The sequence below is a fragment of the Oratosquilla oratoria genome, chromosome 2 (assembly GCF_046742065.1).
Source record: "Oratosquilla oratoria isolate Oo_2021 chromosome 2, ASM4674206v1, whole genome shotgun sequence".
Lineage (NCBI taxonomy): Eukaryota > Metazoa > Arthropoda > Malacostraca > Stomatopoda > Squillidae > Oratosquilla > Oratosquilla oratoria.
Genome location: NC_134778.1, coordinates 15,462,945 through 15,488,043, shown reverse-complemented (window position 1 = coordinate 15,488,043; position 25,099 = coordinate 15,462,945). Strand labels below are relative to the sequence as shown.

General features: G+C 39.4%; 1 protein-coding gene across 4 annotated transcripts in view; it reads left to right on the top strand.

The window, feature by feature from the left end:
* The window catches only part of LOC143037248 (serine/threonine-protein kinase atr-like), a 144,077-nt gene extending 119,842 nt beyond the window's left edge, over positions 1–24,235 (top strand). For 3 of the 4 annotated variants that reach the window (XM_076205391.1, XM_076205379.1, XM_076205385.1), the window contains 10 exons: positions 2,494–2,666; positions 3,782–3,925; positions 8,639–8,796; positions 8,933–9,056; positions 12,147–12,254; positions 12,488–12,741; positions 19,508–19,661; positions 21,818–21,925; positions 22,148–22,282; positions 23,895–24,235. In XM_076205391.1, coding sequence (XP_076061506.1) covers positions 2,494–2,666; positions 3,782–3,925; positions 8,639–8,796; positions 8,933–9,056; positions 12,147–12,254; positions 12,488–12,741; positions 19,508–19,661; positions 21,818–21,925; positions 22,148–22,282; positions 23,895–24,068 — 1,532 coding nt within the window. In that variant the 3' untranslated portion in view covers positions 24,069–24,235. Of the gene's footprint in view, positions 1–2,493; positions 2,667–3,781; positions 3,926–8,638; positions 8,797–8,932; positions 9,057–12,146; positions 12,255–12,487; positions 12,742–19,507; positions 19,662–21,817; positions 21,926–22,147; positions 22,283–23,894 lie in introns of those variants that run through there. The other variant, XR_012967459.1, reaches the window with a different exon arrangement.
* Positions 24,236–25,099: the final 864 nt, after the last annotated feature.

Here is a 25,099-nt window from a genome sequence, read left to right as displayed (position 1 = left end):
ACTGATGAGTGAGGAAAATGGAGGAGAAATAAGGAAAGATGAAGTGAAGGCAGTTGTTAAGATGAGAAGAGCAGGTAAGGCACCTGGGTTGGATGTATGTCATGCAGAATGTCTGAAAAAAGGAGGTACAGTGATGGTGGACTAGCTGGTGAGGTTATTTAATGTTTGTTTAAGAGAGGGTAGAGTGCTGGAGGACTGGAGGAGTGCCTGTATAGTTCCACTTTACAAGGGAAAAGGGGCAAGTTTGAGTGCAGTAGCTTCAGAGGGCTCACCTTGTTAAGTGTAGATGGGAAGGTTTATGGGAGGGTCTTGACTCAGAGGATTAGGAGAAGAACAGAGGGAGTAATTGGTGAGAAACAGTGTGGATTTAGGACAGGTAGGGTTTGTATAGATCAGATTTTTGTTTTAAGACAGATATCTGAGAAAGCTATGGGAAAAGGTAAGGATGTTTTTGGGGCCTTTATGGATCTGGAAAAGGTTTGAAACAGGGTAGACAGGAAGGCAGTGTGGGAGGTATTGCAGATATATGGGATAGGAGGAAAGCTTTTATGAGCAGTCAAGAGTTTGTACAATAGTAGAGCTTGTGTTAGGATTAGAAATGGAGAGAGTGAGTGGTTTGAGGTAAAGGTGGGACTTCGTCAGGGATGTGTTATGTTGCCCTGGCTGTTCAATTTATACATGGATGGGGTGATGCAAGAGGTAAATGCAAGGGTAATGGGTCAGGGATTGTAGCAGAATCAGAGGAGGGATTGAAGAAGTTAGTGACAGAGTTTGGGAAGGTACGTGAAAGAAGGAAGTTCACGATAAATATGGGTAAAAGGTGATGAGATGTACAAGGGGAGAAAGTGGCATCAGACTGGAAGTGAGTATTAACCCCTTCCATACGGTGACGCCTACGTAGGCGTCATGAGGAGCAAGTGGGTACGCGAGGATGCCGACGTCGGCGTCTTGATTATAAGTATTGTAGTCATACCTGCGTGACCCCCATACTCTGTAAACTGGCTTCATCATATTTTCTATGGTTATCAAAATTCACGGGTGAAAGAGAACGAGTGATAGAGCAGTGACTTTATTTTTTATCATGCGAGTATTATGACGCAACATCGCACGTCTGGCAGCTAATGCTGCCAGACGTGTGATGTGGCCCGTATTGAAGGGGTTAAGGGAAAGCGACTGGAGGAAGTGGATAGTTTTAGATACTTGGGTGTGAATGTGGTAGGAAAGGGAGAGTGGAGGTGGAGGTAGAATGTAGATTGAGAGAAGTAAGTAAATGACTTGGTGGATTCAAAAGTGTAATGAGAAATAGACATTTGGGAATGGATGCTAAGAGGAGATTGTATGAAAGAGTGATTGTGCTGACAGCACTGTATGTGACATTAAACCATATCATCATCTCTTCTATAAGTGTCCTTTTTGATTTTTTTTCATGTCCTCTTGTGTTTCTGTTGTCCCAATTTAGTAAGTCCTTGATAGAGAGGACTAACTAAATTGGGACAACAGAAACTCAAGAGGACATGAAAGAAAAAAAAGGACAGTTATAGAAGAGACCTGAAAAAAAAGTTTTCCACATAGAGTAGTAGACATCTGGAACAAACTGGACAAAACCATAGTGTGTGCAAAAACCATTCACGAATTTAAGAGCAAACTAGACACTGTGAGATACAAACATGGGACACCATGAGCATAGCTCCCCTTCCTGTAAGATACAACTAGGTAAATACACACTTTTTGTTAGTCTTTCTTCATTTATTTGTTCCATGTGCCCAAACTATCCCAGTACTCTTTGACCAGCTCTATCTGCCAGATCCCTTTCCACCACTGCTCTCTGCCATGCCTCCTCATTTCTTACTATACTATCAAAATGTTCATATCTTCAAGATATCTAACCTATCACTCTTTCATAATCCCTTAATGTAATTTCTCTATTTTGCTGGTCAATGGGATCAGCCTTGAATTCAGTGGTGTCTCCTTTCACCTTTGTGAATTGGTATCACACTAGCCCTTTTCCAATCCTGTGTCATTATTTCTTCTCTTAAAGAACACACAGTAAGACTGTGGATCTTGTTTGTTAGTTATTCCCTACATTAATTGTGTATATAGGTGTGATTCACCAGTCTTGGATCACATGTTAGACTCATGATCAGTAGCTATTACCCTCCAAATGAGAGCTCAGATCTCATATATGGTCCAATCTATGGTTAATGTTGCAACTGTACTTGCACACACCCAACTCCTTGCCCACCAAAGTTGGAGTAACAGCGTACATTGCAATGATACTGAAATTTTCCATCCTGGGCAAAACTTGTGTGTTTTTCTAACATGGGCTATATCCTTATTTCCCAATTATCATATATTTGAAGTCATGTGTTGTTCCAGTTTGGGCCATATCACATGTGTATGTGTGTATGTACTTATGTAAGTTCTTTTTTCATTTTCCATTATAATCAGAAGTTTTTTGATATAGCAGTGATATTTTACAATATTTGTTTTCAGTACAACTTCTTGAGCGTCTCCCACACTATATGTTCCTAACGGCACTACCACAGCTGATATCCCGAGTGTGCCATTCTCATAATGAGGTGTTCATTCATTTACGTGACATCATTGCAACAGTCCTGGCCTCCTTCCCTCAGCAGGCAATGTGGCATATGATTGCAGTGTCTAAGGTAATTTTTTTTTTTTTTTTTTTTCTCCATTGATTTTGATTACTGCCCTGGGTCAGAAGGAATGTAGCAAGACACAGCACATTCACAGCAAGGCCAGTTCATTTAATTGGTGACCCCCTCTCCATCCCTTCATGCAGAAAAAGAAGATGGGGAGAAATCCCTCTGGGCTGTATCAAAATATCATTCATACATACTACCTCACTCCCCATCCCCCACCCACTCCCTTCCATGCATCACAGCATCATCCATACACAACCGTTCTCCACTCGCCCCTATCTTCTATCTTCTCCCTTCCTCAACAGACATGCCCCTCTTTCCCAATGCATCTTTTACCCCATTCATCTTATCCTTGGTTGCCCCCTCATGTTCACTCCCTTCACCTCTGCCTTTCACACCTCTTTTACTAATCTTTCATCACTCATTCTTTCCATGTGTCCAAACCATCCCAGTACTCTTTCATCAACCCTATCCCTCAACTCCCTTTCTACCCCTACTCTTCTCTTTACCTCCTTGTTTTGCACTCTATCAAGCCTAGTAACCCCTGCCATACTTCATGGCATTTCATCTCAAAAACCTTTAAACTCTTCCTCTCTTATGTTCCATATTTATGACCCTATAGAGTGCTGTTGGCACAATCACCCCATTACCACTTTATAAAATATCCTCTTAGCATCCATTCCCAAATGTTAATTTCTCATTACACTTTTTAATCCCCCCAAGGCATTTAGTTACTTTTCTCCATCTACATTCTACCTCCACCTCTACTTCTCCCTTTCCCACAACAGTCACCCCCAAGATCTGTCATTATCAACCTTAGATATGTTTCTTCCATATATTGATGAATGGAGAGCTTATAACTGGTGAAAGTTCTTCTCCCCTCCCCCTTTTTAGCTGATGACATAGAAACAGACCCACACTAATAGATACAGACAATATATCCTCCTTGATAGGTCTACGAGATGGGGCTCAATGACAAATGCTTAATATTGTGGGGTAGTGGGTTTCCTTTCAGTGAAATCTGAAGTAATACCTATAAACTTTCCTTATATACTGTAATAAAGATTAACTTAATTTTATTTTTCTAAACTATTTTTACTTTTTTTTCTATCTTACAGTCCTCGTATCACATTAGAGTGACAAGATGCATGGAAATATTTCGCATTGCCAAAGAAAAAGAAGTAAGTCTCAACAAGTTCATATCTGATGCCACAAAACTTGCTGACAAATTCTTGGAGCTATCAAATAAACCTGTGGAAAAGGTAAGAACATTGCCAATTTATGTATATAATGTATATACAGTGAGTCCTCCTTATACGGTAATTCTTTATCTGGTAAATTCACAGTTACGGTAGTTGGTAATCACTACCCTTGATTCTATTTACGGTAAGAAAAATTCACAGATACGGTATCCGCTCGTCTTTGGAAGAGGAAAGAGCAGGGAGAAGGTACGTCTGCCATATCCTATTGTTACATGTTATAATGGGTTCGGTCTATGGTAATTTCAATTTGCGGTAAGGTTTTCAAGAATGCATATGTACCGTATAATGAGGACTTACTGTATAGTATATATGTGGATTTAGAAGCTATGCCATTGGGACTTCAACCCTTGGCTGAAGAAATCTTACCTTATGGCAAGGACTCCAACCACTAGACCATGCATGGTGATCTTACAAAAAGAATTGACCAATTCTCCAATGACATTCGCATGGTGTAGTAGTATAGTCTCAGTTTCATTGGGTCTTTATTCAGGTAAACCGTACAGTAAGTTGTGAATTTATGACAAATGGATTTAGAAGCTATGCCACTGGGACTTGAACCTTGGCTGTGCATATCTTACCACAAGGCAAGGAGACTAACCAATAGACTATGGCAATCGTGTAAATGGAATTGTCCTATATCTTGATGACACTCACATGGTGTAGTAGTATGTAGTCCCAATTTCATTGAGTCTTTATTCAGGTGAGCCATCTGACAAGTTGTGAATTTATGACAAATCGATGTAAAAGCTATGCCACTGTAGTCATCACTCAGGTCAGGTTATCCAGGTAGCTGCTTCAATTAGTGCTATGGCGAGTGGTTGTGTTATAGTGTTCAGCGCCAATGAGGTACAATCTCTATCAGGAAGGCTAGCAGGAAGGATCATAGCAGGTGTTCTGACTGTCCGGACAACAAAATTCATTAAGAAGCTGCAAAAAAATATGTGGCAAGTTCCAGGCAAGGCATTGCGGACCTTGGCGAGAGGGATGGGCATCGGAGTGATCATCACTACTCCTCATACAAGAAGTGCAAGGGCCAACTACTCACCATCAAGGCCCAAGAGAATAGCCTTATGAAACCCAAGAAACTCCTCAACAAGGTCAAACACCCAGTCGAGCTGGGGATGCTCTGGTTCTCAGACAAGAAGAACTTCTGGCAGGACCAGTTGCACAATGCGCAGAACAACAGGTGGCTAGCCTACAGTCTGCACAAAGTCCTGCACTTCATGAAGACCAAGTTCCCTCAAGTTGTAATGGTCTTTGGGTGTGTTTCCAGTTAAGGCCATGTTGTGCTGCCCCACATCTTTGAAGAGGGACTCAGACTTGTTTCAGATAGCTATAGTGAGTTACTGTCCACTGTTGTGAAGCACTGGGTGGAATGGGTTGCTGCGGGAAGACCATATGTGTTGCAGCAGGACTCTTCTCTGTGTCACACCTGGGAAACCCAGAAGTGGCTGTCTGAGAATTTCTACGACTTCACCAGTCCCAACATCTGCCCCCCCCCTCAACTTGCCTGATTACAACCCCATGGAATATTATGTGTGGGGCACAGTTTAAAAAGACACCAGTTGCATCACCTGCAACACCAAGGAAGAGCTGATTGCCAGGATCAAACTGGTGTTCAGGCATCTTTCGAAGGACACCATGAAGACTGCATACCGCAGGTTCAAGTCCCACCTGGAGGCCATTGTGGAGGCTCAGGGTAGCTTCTTTGAGTGAGCTGTATTGAGCAAAAGATCCTCTAAGAGATGCTCTTTGGATTTTGAGAATACATAGATTTTTGGCCAAGATAGGAAGTTTTTCTTTCCTTTCTGAAAAAGTGTCAAATTTATCCCGAACACCCTGTATATATATATATATATATATATATATATATATATATATATATATATATATATATATATACACACACACACACACACACATACATACATGGAAACATTCTTGCGTGACTAACTTACTCAAATTCTACAACACAGTTATCTCGAATTATGACAAAAGAAACAATACATACATACATATACCAAGGCTTTTTCCCCCTTACAAGGGAGGTAGCCAAAAAGGAAAAGGCATAAAATCATTCCCACCCATTCCATCCCTGAATACACTCCACATCCCTCCACCCTCCCTCTTTTCTTAGCACCTCCTGGATGACGGGTCATCCCTGCACCTTGTCCACTGCCCTGGGTCAGAAGCAGTGTCGCAAGACACAGCACATCCACAGCAAGGCCGCTTCATTAAATATTTATATGCCTGTAATGTGTATCTTCCAGTCTACTGCCACTTTCACCCCTTGTACATCTCATCACCTTACTTTTACCCACATTTATCTTTAGCTTTCTTCTATCACATACTCTCCCAAACTCTGCCACCAGCTTCCTCAATCCCTCCTCTGACCCTGCCACAAGCGCAGTGTCGTCCGCAAACAACAGCTGGCTCACCTCCCACTTTTCTCCATTTTCTTTAACCATCTCCAATCCCTGACTCACTACCCTAGCATTCACCTCTCGCACCACCCCTTCCATGTATAAGTTGAACAGCCAGGGCGACATAACGCATCCTTGACGAAGTCCCACCTTTACTTCAAACCACTCACTCTCTCCATTTCTAATCCTAACACATGCTCTACTACTCATAAAAACTCTTGACAGCTCCCAAAAGCTTTCCTCCTATCCCATAAATCTGCATAACCTCCCACAGTGCCTTTCTGTCTACCCTATCATAAGCCTTTTCCAGATCCATAAAAGCCCAAAAAACATCCTTCCCCTTTCCTATAGCTTTCTCACATATCTGTCTTACCACAAAGATCTGATCTACACAACCTCTACCCGTTCTAAATCCACACTGTTCCTCACCAATTACTCCTTCTGTTCCTCTCCTAATCCTCTCAATTAAGATCCTCCCATAAGCCTTCCCTACTACACTCAACAGGCTAATCCCTCTGAAATTACTACATTCACACTTGTCCCCTTTTCCCTTGTAAAGAGGAACTATACAGGCACTACTCCAGTCCTCCGGTACTCTACCCTCTCTCCAGCAAACATTAAATAACCTCACCAACCAGTCCACCATCACTGAACCTCCCTTTTTCAGACATTCTGCATGACATCCATCCAGACCAGGTGCCTTACCTGCTTTCATCATCTTTACAACTGCCTTCACCTCATCCTTCCTTATTTCTCCTCCATCTTGGGACACTGCTTCTGACCCAGGGCGGTGGGCAGGGTGCAGGGATGACCCGTCATCCGGGAGGTGCTCAGATGAGAGGAAGGGTGGGAGGGGTGTGGAGTGTATTTAGGGATGAAATGGGTGGGAGTGTTTTTATGCCTTTCCCTTTTTGGCTACCTCCCTTGGAAGGGGGAAAAAGCCTTGGTATATGTATGTATGTATGTAATGTGTATATTCTCTATTCATACAAGGGATGGTTATATATGGGATGAAGTATGGGCACTAAAAGGCTTTGCTGAAGTGTTTATATACTTATTTACTGGTTACTTAAAAAAAATAATAATAAAGCAAGTTAGTGTCAATACCTTAGGGCACATGGTGTCTGGTACCTAGTCTATTCTGTACTGATTTGGTTTTAGTAGTGGTTGGTGTGCCTGAAGGGTACTAGTTTTCTACAAGAGAATCAATTGAAAATAAAATCAACTCTTGTTAAGTGGAAAACCTGCAGCCCCACAGTGGCTGGCAATGGTCCTTGGAACCTCCTCCCATAGATCTCTTTTGGAAGAAACTTTGGACTGCTGTCTGTAATGTATTAGTGTGGGACTGTTTCTTTGTCACCGGCTGAGAGTGGTAGGGACATGAGAGTAGTTGCCAAATCATTTCTCCATGTGTGAAAAAGTGTAAGAAGTACAACTGAAGTTGAAAAAGGGAGAATGTGGGGCCAGTCCTGAGACTGAATGCCAGCCCCTCCTAAGGGCTTCACCTTCTGTTGGAGGTGTGAGGGTTAACAGGCTTTGAAAGTGGGCAACTTGGCTGTCCATCTTGCTGAACCACCATATGCAGGTACATCTCCTTGGTCCATGGACACAGTGAAGGATATGAGGGTATAAGCAAGATTAGTGGTTTTGAATGTCAAGTTTGTATCTGTTGTGCTGTAATAAACACAAAGTCACCTTATTCAAGGCAAGCTACCTGTATTCATATACTACACGTGTTTATGCATGACTTGAATATAGCAACCTCATATCGGGTTATTGGCTGCATGATTATTTACAGTCAATATTTTTAATGACTTTTGTGACTCCTGTATGGACCAATTATGCAGCATTCTTTTATGGTTGGAGACAAATCTCCAATTATATTCAATCAATTCATTGACCTTGGTCTCTCGTGCAATCCACAGGTACCCTCATAAAGGAATGCTGAAGGCTTTAGATTTTAATATCCCATGATTCTTTTGTTCTTAAATCTCTCTTGTACCACTCCTAGTGAACCACTTCTTTTATTATGCTCCTGTGGTGGGGGAAAAGAATACCACAATCATGTTCCCATGCATGTTGTAAAAAGCTACTATGTGGGGGCAGAGTGAAGAGATTGAGAATTCCTCATACTGTACTTTTTTCTCATGTGAAGGACTAAGACATGCTTTGACTCAATCATCCCTCTTACAAGGGGAAAAAAGGGCATTGGTATATATATTGATTTAACAAAATTACCATAGGTTAAGATTATATTAATTTAATCTCTCCTTATGTTTTCTTTGAATAGGGTACCATGGTACACAGCCTTAATGCACTAATGCGCTCATTTCCACGCTTAGTTAGTGATCCCAACTTCTCCAGCATACTGTTGCCATTGCAGCAGCAAATGAGAGTCACACTCCCAACCTCTGCTGAAGGTCTTCACAACCATAACCCATTTCCAAGGTAATGATGTATATTGTGGTTTACCAAAATAGTGTTGTAATGTGCATTGACTTACCAGAACCTATTTGCAAATGATACTAAGTTAAGGTAAGATTTTGTCCCCATAGAATATTTCATTAATCAAAATCTCTTTCAGATCGTCTGTGTATGTGGCTGGTATTGAAGATCGGATTGAAATTATGCAGTCTTTGCAGCTCCCCAAGAAAATAACTTTGAAAGGATCTGATGGACAGAATTATGTGATGATGTGTAAACCTAAGGTTTGTAAGAAGTCATTACTAGCCATCTCTCATTGCCAACACACTATCAATATACTAAGGGCTTTTTCCCCTTTACAAATGAGGTAGCCAAGTCAACACACAAATCCAGTTAATTGTTGCCTTGAGTTTCACAAAGTGGAAAACACAAAGCCCCACAGTGGGCTGTTAACAGTCCTTGAGCTGACCCACAGATTTCTTTTAAAAGAAACTTTGGACTGTTGTCAGCGTTGTATTAGTGTATTTACCTAGTTGTATTATACGGGAAGGGAGCTGTGCACGTGGTGACCCGTCTTTGTCTCTTTCAGCATCAAGTTTATTCTTAAAATCATGAATAGTATTTGCACACACTGTTTTTTCATCTGAGTTATTCAATATATCCAGCATTCTGTGTGGGAAGCTTGGGGGGTCACTTTTCTCCCCTCACCCTGATGTTGTACATTTTCTCTAGTGAAAACCAACTTGAAGTGTTTGCTCATGACTTCAGCCATTTCTGTATCTTCTATGTACTGTATTCCATATTGCCTTGGTGTAGTTTCACTATTTTCTGTTTGTTTTTTAATTTACCATTCACATACCTATAGAATAGTTTTGGCTGATCTTTACATTTTTCTATTACGTCTTTTTCAGTTTCTTTTTTCCTACCTGCATATTTTTACATATTCATTCCTTTGATATAAATTTGCCACTTTCTAAGTCTTTTGTCTTTTCTTTTGTCTTTTTTCCATCTTTTCCAAGCTTTATCTCTATCTTTTGCTTTGCTGCATCTTCTGTTAAACCAGCACTTAATATACACCTTTTCCTGTTTTTGTCTTGGTACATATTTATCTACTTCCTTATAGATTTTCATCAGAATTATCCTTTTTTTCTTTCACTTGTATTACCTCTGACCCAAGACTGTGGGTGGGAGACAGGGATGTCCCTTCATCCACGAGGAGCTTGAATGAGAGAGAGGAAAGGGTGATGGATAGGAGTGGAATTGGTGGGAGTGGGTACTTGACTTTTAACATGGCTAGCTCCCTTGTAAGACCTGAGTATATAGATATATGTATATGTGTGGGTATATATATATATATGTATATATATATGTATATATATATATATGCTTGTAACCACGAGGAAAATAAAGATCGGAATACTGAACGTTTTCGTCTATTAAGACATTTTCAAAGTACATAGTGTCACAACAAAGAATAACTTAAATATAATAATATAGAAAACAGGAGAGGTCACACAACGTAAATACGAAAGGAATATCATACAAAGAAACGAAAATATAAAAACAATAAATAAAATGGGTGACAATTGAAACAGGTGAAAAAATGTCACACAACATAAACCATAAGGATGACCAATGACAAGGTGAAAAAAAAGAACATTCAACATAAAAGATAATAACAAGAAATAAGAAGGGTGACAATTGACACATGTGATTCAACATAAAGATTGACTTACAAAGAAACAAATTATATACATATGCATACATACATATAAATATATAATGGAAAATAATAATAACAAGAAAAAATAAATAAAAATGGATGACAGATGACACAGGTGAAAAAAGGTCACACAAGATGGTACAGGTATGTCGATGACATACTATGCATTTGGCCACTTGCTCACAACTTGGATAATTTTTTAGTTAGTTTAAACAATTTAGTACCTTCTATAAAATTTAAAATTGAGATAGAACAAGAGAACAAATTACCCTTTCTAGATGTTACTATTCACAGAAAAGGAAGGTACTTCAGGTTTGATGTTTTTCGTAAACCAACTAACGTTCTTTCATATGTTCACTATTATTCTGCTCACCACCTTAACACAAAAATATCAGTTTTTACCTCCATGTTTCTTAGAGCTTTTAGAGTTTGTAGTCCTGAATTTTTAGATGAAGAAATAAAAAAGATTTATGAAATAGCATCAAACTTGAGATACCCAAATCATGTGATAGTTAGATCACAACATAAGGCCAAGAAGTCCTATGTTGATTCTTCCCCAAAAGATCCTTTTAATAAAAAGAATCTTTTGGTTCTTCCCTTTCATCCTAATTTGGTAAAACTCCCTCGTTTCCTTAAGATGTTTAATGTTAATGTTGTGTTTAAGAACCATACTATCAAAGAACTTCTTATCAAGAATTCACCGGATAATTCGGCGGGGTGCGTCTACTCTATCCCGTGCAAGAATTGTAATTCGTGTTACATTGGCCAGACTGGCAAAGAATTAAAACTTAGATTGAACCAGCATAAGTATAGTGTCCGTACTGGCCAATCTTCAAGTGGGATTTTTGCTCACATTAGAGACTATAATCACTGTATTGATTGGGACAATTCCCAAGAAATTGCTTCAAGTAATTCTTATTTGATAAGAAATATAATTGAATCGTGTATCATTAAAAAAACTTTTAATGAAAATCTTAATTTAAGCACTGGTCTTTTTAAATTAGATAATTTTGTGATTAACCAAATTGTAGGACAATGTCCCAAAGCTCCGCCTTAGCCATCTTGTGTGACCTTTTTTCACCTGTGTCATCTGTCATCCATTTTTATTTATTTTTTCTTGTTATTATTATTTTCCATTATATATTTATATGTATGTATGCATATGTATATAATTTGTTTCTTTGTAAGTCAATCTTTATGTTGAATCACATGTGTCAATTGTCACCCTTCTTATTTCTTGTTATTATCTTTTATGTTGAATGTTCTTTTTTTCACCTTGTCATTGGTCATCCTTATGGTTTATGTTGTGTGACATTTTTTCACCTGTTTCAATTGTCACCCATTTTATTTACTGTTTTTATATTTTCATTTCTTTGTATGATATTCCTTTCGTATTTACGTTGTGTGACCTCTCCTGTTTTCTATATTATTATATTTAAGTTATTCTTTGTTGTGACACTATGTACTTTGAAAATGTCTTAATAGACGAAAACGTTCAGTATTCCGATCTTTATTTTCCTTGTGGTTACAAGCATAAATCTTTATTCACGTGTTTTATGTGATTACTGTTGCATATATATATATATATATATATATATATATATATATATATATATATATATATATATATAATAATCTTTTCTCTTCCAAGGACGATCTGAGAAAGGATTGTAGATTGATGGAATTTAATGCCTTTGTGAATCGCTGTCTACTCAGAGAACCAGAATCAAGGAAGAGATCTTTACATATCAGGACCTATGTAAGAAATTTTTTGAAAATTTGATTTGTTGTTTGTGCCATTAAGATCTGAATATTTTCTTGTAGTTATAGAAGTCCTTATAGGTATACAATTCTATGGATATAAGACAGTGGTATTTGAATGATGATCTTAAACCTAAATTTACAAATATTCAAAATTTCGTGTTTGAAGTTGCAATGGAACATATAGAGACATTCATAAATGAGCTATATCATACTCCTATATCATTACAGACAGTAGTACCTCTGAATGAAGAATGTGGACTCATTGAATGGGTCCCCAATCTCACAGGTCTCCGCCAAATTCTCCATCGTCTGTACCGTGACTGTGGGAAGTACACATCAGGTCAGGAGCTCAAACAACTTATGTGTAAACGTGAAACACCTTTGGCAACAAAACGTGATATTTATTTAAACAAGTTGGTTCCAAAGCATCCTCCAGTCTTCAGTGAATGGTTCCTCAAAACTTTCCCTGATCCACAAGCCTGGTAGGTAAATTAGTATTAAGGTTCATAGCATGTTAAAATGTTGGGTTGCTTTCATTCTGGCCTTGAACCACATTGACTTAGGCTTCAACTAAAGGGCTACCAATAATTTGCTGAGTGGTTACTGGTAATGTGTGTTTGCTCAGGTAGTCTGAACATACAAACCCAAAGTGACGGCTTTGGTCACAGTATACAGTAATCTCCCCTGTATCAGGATCGCCATTATCAGGAATTAATTTCCTGTAACCAGATCACCATTTAGCCTTGCTGCAAGGTTGGTAAGCGTAATGAACAATTTGAATTTATTGCATGGATTTTATGGCACTCTCCACCCATCCATCAACCTCCCTCACAGCTGTCATTGTCATACTGATAGTTGCCCAATGCCATAGTGAAATTGGAGGGGGAGGGAAAATCTCTATATACCAAGGATTTTTCCACCTGATAAGGAAGGTAGCTGAGTCAAAAGGCACATATCCACTCCCATCTAACACCCTTTCATACCTCTTGTCTTCACTCCTTGTCGATCATGGGTCATCCCTGTAACCTGGCCACTCTCCAGGGTCAGAAGCATTTCAGGAAGGCCACTTCACTTAATGACTCCCCTCTCTGCCCCCTCATACAGAAAAAAAGAAAATGGGTATAAATCCCTCTGGGCTACATGAAAATATCATTCACACATAACCACCCCCTACTCCCCCCCCTCCATCGCCTTCCCCCTCCCATCATTGCATCACAGTATCATCTGTACACAGATATTCTCCCTTCCTTGCTCAACAAACAACAAACATTCCCCTGTTGCTCAGAGCCCCTTTCACCCCGTCCATTCATCTCATCCTCAGTTGTTCCTTCAAGGTAACTCCATCCGTCTCTGCCTTTCACACCTCTTTTACTAATATTTCTTCACTCATTCTTTCCATGTGTCCAAACAATCCCAATACTCTTTCATCAACCCTATCTTACCTCTTCTCTTCTGTCCCCACTCTCCTCCTCACCCCCCTCATTTCTCACTATCCAACCCAGTAACCCCTATCATACTTCTCGTACATTTCATCTCAAACACATTTAAACTTTTCCTCTCTTGAATTCCAAGTCTCTGTCCCATACAATGTTGTCGATACAATCACCCCTTTATGTAATCTCTTTGCATCCATTCCCAAATGCCTATATCTCATGACACTTTTTAATCCCCCAAGGCATTTACTTGCTTCTCTCAATCCACAATTTACCACCACCTCCACTCCCTTTCCTGCCACATGTGACCCCAAATACCACCTCCTCCATCCTCTCTTCTTTAAGACTTACTTTCAACTCACTGCCCTTTTCTCCCATTGAACATCTCGTCATCTTACTTTTACCCACATTTACCTTGAACTTTGTCCTGTCACATACCTTCCCAAGCTCCATCACTCTCTCAATACCCCCTCTGATCTTATAACAAATAGAGTGTTGTTAGCAAACAACAACTGGTTCACCTCCCATTTTTCTCCATTTTCCTTAACCATCTCCAGTCTTCTGCCCATTACCCTCACATTTACTTGCCACACCACCCCATCCATGTACACATTGAACAACCATGGCAACATGACACATCCCTGATGCAGCCCCACTTTTACCTCAAACTACATGCTCTCTCCATTTCCAATTCTAACACAGGCTCTACTACTCTCATAAAAACTTTTGACTATCCTTAGCAGCTTTCCCCCAAACCCATATATCTACGGAACCTTCCACAATGCCTTCCTGTCCACCCAGTCATAATCCTTTTCCAAATCCACAAAGCCCCCAAAAATATCCTAACCTTTTTGCTAAAGCTTTCATATATCTGCCTTAAAACAAAAATCTGATCAATTACTCCCTCTGTCCTTCTCCTAATACTCTCACTTCTCCCATAATCCTTTTCAACTACTCTCAACAAACTGATTCCTTTGAAACTACTACATTTATATTTGTGTCCTTTTCCCTTGTAAAGCAGAACTATACAGGCACTCCTCTAGTCCTCTGGCACCCTACCCTCCCTTAGACACACATTAAACAACCTCACCAGCCAGTCCACTATTACTGTACCTCCCTTCTTCAGACACTGCATGACACCCATCTAACCCAGGTGCCTGACCTACTCTCATAATTTTTGAAACTATTTGTACCTCATCTTTTCTTATTTCTCCTCCATTTTCCTCTCCCATCACTGTCATTTCCTTAGCGCCTCCCACTGCTACCACCAGTTCCTTCCTATCCTCCACATTCAGCTTTGAAATACTCTGCCCATTTTTTCCTTGCCATCTCCTCTTTTGTTAACATCTACATCTTTTATTTTTTTGCACTTAACTTACAAAACACCTTTTTATTAGTTTAAAAATTTTCTATTATATTCCTTCATTTTACATCTGCTTTCCTTTTTGCCCTATCTTATGTTTTGCTTCCCCTCTTTTTTCTTTGTAGCTCTCATATGCCTCTCTCATCCTACTTTGCAACCAATCCCTAAGTGCTCTCTTTTTCTCTTCTACTACCTTTTTCACTTCATCATCACACCACTCACTACCGTTCCTTCTCTTCCCTCCCATCCTTGTTCCACATACCAACTTTGCACATCTTGTCACTCCCTTGTTGAAACACCCTCATTCCTCCTCCATTCCTACCTCTACTCTATCCTTTATCTCCCACACTTCTCTCAGCTTGTTGTACTCCTGCCCTCTTTCCTTCTCATTTAAATAGATTATTCCAAGTGTGGTGCCGTCGATTGATTAGGATGTGTTTAACCAAGAGCACCTCCAATGGGAGTGATCAGAGATACCCACATAAGAACGATTTGGGAAATAAAAAAAATCAAGGTATACGCTGCCACCACCCAATCGTCTATATGGATATATCTGACCATAAATGGAAACTGCTCCTTGTTATTCACGTCTGACTCCGTCCCCTTTCCTCAGGTCGTTCGGGGTTGGTTCTGGGTAGCGAAAAGGCCTATGCCCAAGTGGGGGTAGTAAAAGAATATAAGCCACCAATAATGTGCTGCCACCAATAATGTGGGGCCACCAATAATGTGGGGGTAGTAAAAGCATGTAAGCGAAGGTCTGCTATGTGTTAATTATTACACTGAAGCAAAAATATAGTAAGGAAATACAAAAGTATATTGTGGTTTTCTCCAACTAATCTATTGATCCTTACAATATGAAAAATATATGGGTATGCGAGACATTTAATAACACAGTTTTTTCTTTCTTATGGGCATCATAAGTAAGGTCACAGGCACGTGGAAAAACGTAGTTATTTACGCTCCAACCTTCCGGTCACTGTATAAGTCTACTTATAATATTGTGTCTACCTTCAAGCACTGTGTCTACCTTCAACCCCGTATTCTTATTAGAGAACGATCACAGACAGAATTATACTCTAAGGATTACACCCTCATAGCTAATGTATATACGCAAAGTGTTTGTGAAGTACACTCCCTTAAACCCCTTTTTCCATATCTGTTATCGGAATCATTTTTGGCATCAGATTCAAAACTTAATAATAATAATAACTATCTACCTACTATATCTGCACTATATCATTTAACTCACATATTGACATTTGTTTTCATTAATCTTACAGAACGTGTTCATACCTGTTATCGGAATCATTTTTGGCATCAGATTAAAATTTTAGCTGCGCACAAAAAGAACGAGACGGCTATGTGTTCGTATCTATGGGTAAACTACTAACCTCCCTGTTGTATTATTTCGTAAAACTTCATTTCGCTTCTCAACAGAGCCCCTAGCTGCTACAATCTCTCCCTAAACTATTTCTCTAGTGGAATCCTGAACTGAAAGTTGGGAATTTTTCCTATTACTCTTAAAATTAATGGCCTTAGCTTAGGCCTCTGTCCGAACGTTTAGTGACGTCACGGGTGGGCGGAGCTACGGTGCGCCCGCTACGTTCGAGAACATTCTAATGTCGTCTCGAAACTCAGTTGAACCAAAATCAGCTGAAATATATTTGTAGCTATCTCCTATTGTATGTTCTTCTTCAATGATTATAGTAAGGCTCTTTGCCAACACATCTTGATAGGCAGACATAGAATAGAATAAATTCATGGTCTATTAAGGCTCTATTTTCTACTTTGCTTCTTGGTTGAGTAAAACCGTCACGACGTCCATAATACCCAGTCTCTCAAATCAACACTCAAATAAATAAATAGATAAATAAAACGAAATTCCAAAAATAATATCCCTTCAAAATTCCTGTCCTTACACAAGCACCTCCCTACCTTTTGCCCTTTCCTTCTTCCTCCACCTATCCTCCACTCTCAACTTATCTACTACCAAAATAATTATCATTTGATATTTCCCCACTCTCTCCCCTAAGAACATGGACATCCAGAACTCTTGCTATTCTTCTCATAGATACCATTACATGGTCCATTAATGCCTTACCAACCACCCTTCCATTCACCACCCTCTTCCATGTGTACTTATGCTTGACTTTTTTCTTAAACCTTAGCTATCATCAACTCTCTAAACATATTGTCATCAGTTCTCCATTATGATTTTTATCTGGCACTCCAAACTTCCCAACACTCCAACCATTGGTTCATCCTGTACTCTAGCATTGAGAGCTCCCAATACCACTACATTGACATTCCTCCCAAAATTCTCTAAGCACTCATTTGAATCTATCCAAAAAGCTTCTTTCCTCTACACTCTTCTTACTACCAGGCCCATATGCACTTACAAAGAGAGAAAAGAAAGAGGAGATCTATTGGCCATTTACAGAATCATGAAAGACATGGAAGTCTTTGACAGAGAAGACTCATTAAACTGGGATAAAAAAAAAACAAGGGGACAGAAAAGAAACTCAAAAAGGATAGTTATAGAAGAGATCTGATGAAAAATGATAATACCAATAGTGAGAATTAAAAAAAAAGAGGTAAACCACAAAATATAGGCAATGAAAGAATTGAAGAAAACTTAGGTGAGTAACATTTGCAGAAGATTAAGAAATGAAATGAAAACAGAAAATGAAAAGATAGCTTTTAAAGAAATAGTACAACAACAAATGCAGGAAAATGCAAAGGACACAATTATTCAAGTAATCAAAGAAAAAGCAAATTAGGTCAGAGATACAGAGGATAGAAAAAAGTGTATTGTAGTATATGGATTAAAGGACAAAACAATCCTCTCAATCAAAACCCTCCCACAATCCTTCTCAATTACACTCAACAAACTGAATCCTCTGAAACTACTACACTCACATTTGTCCCCTTTTCTGTAGTAAAGCGGAACTACACAGGTACTACTCCAGTCCTCCAGCACTCTACCCTCTTTTAGACAAATATTAAACAACCTCACCAGCCAGTCTACCATCACTGTACCTCCCTTTTTCAGACACTCCTCATGATACCCATCTAACCCAGGTGCCTTACCTGCTCTCATAACTTTGATAACTGCTTTCATCTTATCTTTTCTTATTTCAGTCCTTTTTTTCTCATCCATAAATGTCATTTTCTTAGCACCTTAAACTGTAACCACCTTTCCTCCCAGTCCTCCTCCACATTTAACAATTCTCTAAAATACTCTGCCTATCTTCCCCTTACTGCTGCCTCTTTTGTTATCATCTCTCCACCTGCACCTCTTACCATTTCTTCTCCACTTGATTTGCCTCTCTTAATTTCCTTCCAAATCATCTTTTTATTATTTTTAATATTTTCTGTAATACTTTTCCCCCATTTTACATCTCTCCTTTTGGCCGCCTTTATCTTTTGTTTTGCTTCTCTTCTTTTTTTTCTTTGCACCCCTCATAAATATAAAATAATAATATTAATACATATACCAAGAGCTTTTTCCCCCTTATGAGGGAGGTAGCTAAAGTCAAAGGCATAAATCCGCTCCCACCCATTTCATCCCCACATACTCCACTCCTGTTCACCATCACTCTCTCCCTTTTTTCTTGGCTCCTTCTGGATGACAGGTCAGCCCTGCATCTTGCCCACTCACCAAGGACAGAATGATAATAGTAAATAAATGAAAAAAATTAAATAGATAAGAAATAAGGTAAAAAAAAAAATCAGAGCAAACCAAACATGTTTTTCAAGTAAACATTTCACATGACACCATGTGATGACAACCCCAAAGCTGGGGATATTCTTCCCCTATCAAGATTTTTCTGATGTATGCCTGGACTTCCAGGAGCTTGCTCTTAATACTACAAGTGTTGAAATACATTATTTTCAGAACCTTATACAGGATATTCAAGAACTGCAGATGCTCACCTATGTAGCAAAAAGATTAATAAGAACAAGATGGTACTCTGTGTGGTGTTTGTCTGCTGAGTTGGTTCAGTGAAAGGCTTACATAGTGTCACTCCCTCATCATGACAATAAATGAAGAAGATATGAGGCACTCCTGGAGTAGTGAGAACATTTCATCCTTCTCATTGAAGTCCACTGTTCATCACATCACCTTAGCTTGTTACAAAACAAATACCACAAGACATTATTCTCTTTATGTAGCAAAACAAACACACATTTCAAGGAGGGAACTAACTGCCTTCTCATGCCTTAACCCCTCACCCCTATGGATGCCCATGGGGTCAGAGTTCATGTAAAACTGGTCACAAGATTATAGCTTCAATGAGCATCAAATCCTGCATACAACAGGTTGCAAGCTTTTTGAACCCTTGATTGGCCAATTGAAAAGAGAATGGTTAAAAAATAACTCAGGAGGTCTTGGTTTAATTTCTGGATGCAGAAGCCAGATAGTTATATGAATGTATTTTTCACTTCCAGGTACATGGCCCGCTTATCTTACTGTAGAACCACAGCAGTCATGTCAATGGTAGGGTACATTTTAGGACTTGGAGATCGTCATGGTGAGAACATCCTTTTTGACTCGTCAAATGGAGACACAGTTCATGTTGATTTCAACTGCCTTTTTAATAAGGTTTGTTCTTTTGAATTGATTCTATTCTTTATTAAGTTTTTGACTGTGGACAACTTATTTCTTATTCAGACACACATTTTGAAATGTGTATGGAAAAAATCTTTTGCACTGTTGGTATTGGGAGATCTTAATGCTAGGATAGGAAATGAACCAATAGTCTGAGTGGTTGGGAAGTGTGGAGTTCCAGGAGAAAATCATAGTGGAGAGTTGATGGTGGAGATGTGTCTCAAAAGAAAGCTGATGATAGCAAATACAGTGTTTAGGAAGAAAGTCAAGCATAAGTACACATGGGACAGGTTGGTGGATGGAAGGGTGGTAGATAGGGCATTAATGGACTATATAGTGGTAACCAGGATAATTGTAGGAAGGGTTTTGAATGTACATGTTCTAAGGGGAGAGAGTGGGGGAATATTAGATAATTTTTTGGTGGAAGATAAGTTGAGAGTAGAGGATAGATGGAGAAAGAGGAAAAGGACAAAAGGTAGGGAGGTGCTTAGAGTAAACTGCTTAAATGAGAAAGAAAAGGAGGAGTACAAGAAGAAACTGAGAGAGGAGTAGGAGTCAAAGATAGAGTAGAACTAGGAGTGGAGGAGGAATGGGGATGGTTCAAGGAGGGAGTCACAAGATGTGCAAAGTTAGTGTGTAATGAGGATGGGAGGAAATAGAAGGAAGGGTAGTGAGTGTTAGGATGATGAAGCAAAGAAGATTGTAAAAAAGAAGTGATCTTTCACAGATTGGTTACAAAATAGGATGAGAGAATTAAATAAGAGGTACAAAGAAAGGAGAAGAGGTAAAGCATAAGTGAAAGGAGACAAAGAGGAGAGCAGATGTAAAATGGGGTAAGAGTATGACAAAATTTTGAAAGTAATGAAAAAATGTTTTGGAAAGAAATTAAGAGGGGAAGAGGAGGCAAATCAAATAGAGAAAAAAGGTAAAAGGTGCAGATGAAGAGATGATAATAGAAGAGACGGCAGTAAAAGGAAGATGGGCAGAGTATTTTAGGGAGTTGCTAAATGTGAAGGAGGATAGGGAGGGAAAGGTAGTTGCAGTGGGAAGCACTAAAAAAATGACAATAATGAGTAAGGAAAATGGAAGAGAAATAAGGAAAAAGGAGGTGAAAACAGTTATTAAAATGATTAGAGCAGGTAAGGCACCTGGGTTAGATGGGTTTAGATGGGTGCTATGCAGTGTCTTAAAAAAAGGGAGGTACAATGATGGTGGAGTGGCTGGTGAGGTTGTTTAATGTTTATTTAAAAGAGGGTAGAGTGCTGGAGAACTGGAGGTGCCTGTATAGTTCCACTTTACAAGGGAAAATGGGACAAGTGTGAGTGTGGTAGTTTCAGAGGGATCAGTTTGTTAAGTGTAGTTGGGAAGACTTATGGGAGGATTTTGATTGAGAGGATTAGGAGAGGAACAGAGGGAGTAATTGGTAAAGAACAGTGTGGGATTAGGACAGGTAGGAGTTGTGTGGATCAGATTTTTGTAGTAAAGCAGATATGTGAGAAAGCTTTAGGAAAAGGTAAGGATGTATTTTGGGCCTTTATGGATTTGGAAAAAGCTTATGACAGAGTAGACAAGAAGGCACTGTGGGAGGTATTGCAGATGTATGGGATAGGAGGAAAGCTGTTAAAAGCAATCAAGATTTTTTACAAGAGTAGTACAGCCTGTATTAAAATCAGAAATGGAGAGAGTGAGTGGTTTAAGGTTAAGGAGGTACTTTGCCAGGGATTTATTATGTTGCCTTGACTGTTCAACTTATACATGGATGGGGTTGTGTGAAAGGTAAATGCAAGAGTAATGGGTCGGTGATTAGAGATGGTTTAAGAAAGTGGTGGGAGATAAGTCAGTTGAAATCAGTTGTTTGCTGACAATACTACACTTGTAACAGGATCAGAGGAGGGATTAAGGAAGTTAGTGACAGAATTTGAGAAGGTGTTTGAAAGAAGGAAGTTGTGGGTAAAAGTAAGGTGATGAGATGTACAAGGGGAGAATATGGCAGCAAATTAGAGGTGAGTATTAAGGGAGAGAGATTGGAAGAAGTAGATAGCTTTAGATACTTGGGTTTCATCCATCATCCATTTGCTATCCTTAAATATTATTTAATTTATTCTATTATGTTTATATCTTTTATTTATTTATTTATATATTTTTCCCAGGGTGAAAACTTTGATTGGCCTGAAAGAGTGCCTTTCCGTCTCACACACAACATGGTTGCAGCAATGGGCCCCACTGGCTGTGAAGGTGTTTATAGAATTACCTGTGAGGTTAGTGTCTGGGTGCACAGAAGACTATGATTGTTTTACTGTGAAAAGGATAATTTCTGTTAAAAATTCTAAGAAAGAAATGTGGAAATAACCTTATATATGGGGATGAACAGCATGCATGCCAACATGACATAAAGATTAAAGAACTTATGAATGGAATATAAACAAAATTGGGAATTATGTAAAAATGTAAAACTGAGATTTAATTTATTCTTCCTGTAGGTTACTTTACGAGTGATACGTGAAGAGAGAGAAGCTCTAATGTCTGTTTTGAGACCATTTATACATGACCCATTGGTGGAATGGTCAAGGCGAGACAAAAAATCCAAAACAACAGGAGAAATAAATAATGAAAAGGTAAGCAAATAATTTATTTGCCTATCCATATATCCAATGTGTTTGAGATGAAATGCCTGAGAAGTATAGTAGGTGTTACAAGGCTGGATAGAGTGAGAAATGAGGAGGTGAGGAGAAGAGCAGGGGTGGAAAGGGAGTTGGGAGATAGGGTCGATGAAAGAGTATTGGGATGGTTTGGACACATTTACTCACCTCTCTCAATCTACATTCTACCTCCACTTCCACTCCTCCCTTTCCTGCCACATTTGCACCCAAGTATCTAAAACTATTCACTTCCTCCAGTCTCTCTCCCTTAACACTCACTTCCAGTCTGCTGCCACTTCTTCCCCTTGTACATTTCATCACCTTACTTTTACCCACATTTATCTTCAACTTCCTTCTTTTGCACACCTTCCCAAACTCTGTCGGTAACTTCCTCAATCCCTCATCTGATCCTGCTACAAGCGCAGTGTCATCAGCAAACAACAACTGACTTATCTCCCACCTTTCTCCATTTTCTTTAACCACCTCCAATCCCTGACCCACAACCCTTGCATTTCCCTCTTGCACCACCCCATCCATGTATAAATTTAACAGCCAGGGCAACACAACACATCCCTGACAAAGTCCCACCTTTACCTCAAACCACTCACTCTCTCCATTTCTAACCCTAACACAAGCTCTACTACTCTTGTAAAAACTCTTGACTGCTCTTAAAAGCTTTCCTCCTATCCCATATATCTGCAGTACCTCCCACAGAAGATTGTATGAAGGAGTGATTGTGCCAACAGCACTATATGGGGCAGAAATATGGAACACAAGAGAGGAGGAGTTTGAATGTGTTTGAGATGAGGTGCCTGATATGATAGGGGTTACTAGGCTGGATAGAGTGAGAAATGAGGAGGTGAGAAGGAGAACGGGGGATGGAAAGGGAGGTGGTAGATAGGGTTGATGAGAAAGTATTGTGATGGTCTGAACACATGGAAAGAATGAGTACAGAAAGACAAGTAAAAGAGGTGTGGAAGGCAGAGGTGGAAGGAGTGAACATGAGGGGGCGACCAAGGATGAGATGGATGGATGTGGTAAAAGGAACATTAGGAAAAAGGGGAATATCTGTTGAGGAAGGATGGGAGAGGACAGGAGATAGGGGTGAAGAGAAAGTGGTTGTATATGGATGATGCCATGATGCATGAGGGGGAGTGGGTGGGTGATGAGGGTGAGGGAGTATGTGTGAGAAATAAATTGACACAGTCTGAAGGGATTTCTCCCCATCTCCTTTTCTGCATGAAGGGATGGAGAGGGGGGGTCTTCAATTTAATGAAGTGGCCTTGCTGTGGATGTGCTGTGTCTTGCAACACTGCTTCTGACCCAGGGCAGTGGGCAAGATGCAGGGATGACCCATCATCCAGGAGGTGCCAAGATAAGAGAGAGGGAAGAGGGTGGAGGGGAGGGTATGTTGGGGATGGAATATGTGGGAGTGGTTTTTATGCCTTTGTTTTTTGGCTACCACACTTGTAAGGGGGAAAAAGCCTTTGTTATATGTATGTATGTATTTCCCCTTTATGTTTTTGCCCACATAAAATTATTTTGTATTGTTTGCGTCAACCTGCCTAATGTCTTTCAAACTTTCTAGGCACAAGCTCATGTACGAGACATTGAACAGCGTTTGAGTGGACAGATTCGAACAAAGAGCCGAGGAGTTAACCTTCCATTATCTGTAGAGGGTCAAGTCAATGCTCTAATTCAGGATGCTACAAGTATTGATAACCTTTGTCAAATGTACATTGGTTGGGCTGCTTACATGTAAGGATAGGATGGTGGTTCTAGTACACTGTTGCAAACCCATGAGATAAAAGTAGCTGATATTAAGAAGGGAGAAGGATGTGGAAACTCCATTTACACGAGATTTGATATAATGATTTTATGTTCATGTAAGTATGTTGAAATTTTCAAATATAAGTCTGTTATTCAAGATTACATATTTACATAACCTTTCATTCTATCTATATATTAAGGACCTTTTCCCACTATAAGGGAGGTAACCAGCCAAGGTATGCACCTACTCCCACCCAATCAACTACCATACATCATCCACTATTTCCCACTTATGTTAGCCTTTCATTATTTTCAAATAATTCCATACACAGTATTTTTCCTTTGCTAATATCCATTAATTTTTCAAATGCAGTGACTAAATTTCATCATTCAAGGTATTGTGATTAGATTTTATTTTCACTATAAGAGGTATGATGGGGTTATGAAGATAGAGTGAGAAATGAGGTGAGGTAGAGAGCAAGGGTGAAAAGAGCTAGCAGATAGGGTTGATCAAAGAATACTAGGATAGTTTGGACATATTCACTGGAATTGGTTTGGAAAATGTGATGAAGTTGATGTTTGTTAATGGCTTCCCAGACCATATTAGTGTTTCTTTGCAGCAAATTCCAAATGTGCTGGCAATTGCTATGAGTGAATTGATTAGTCAAGCCAGAATTTTGGCATCAAGACAGGAATGGGGTTTATCAGCTGTGACTGTTGGAACAACTATGAATAACAAAATCAAGAAACCTGACACTGGTCTGTTCAAAGGGAAGTGTTTTCATTGTAGTGACCCTCATTTGATTAGGGATTGTAGGGAACAAGAGGTGAGGTGCTTCAAGTGCAATGAATTAGGCCATGTTGCTAATCACTGTCAAAAATGGAACTCGGGAAACGAGTAATGGGGGGCTACTGCGCCTGTAGTCACCCTTACAATACGAAGGCGTATTATAATGTAGGCCTACTGCCTATTGTTGATGTTTTAATTAACGATGGTCATACAAAGGTGCTTGTAGATATGGG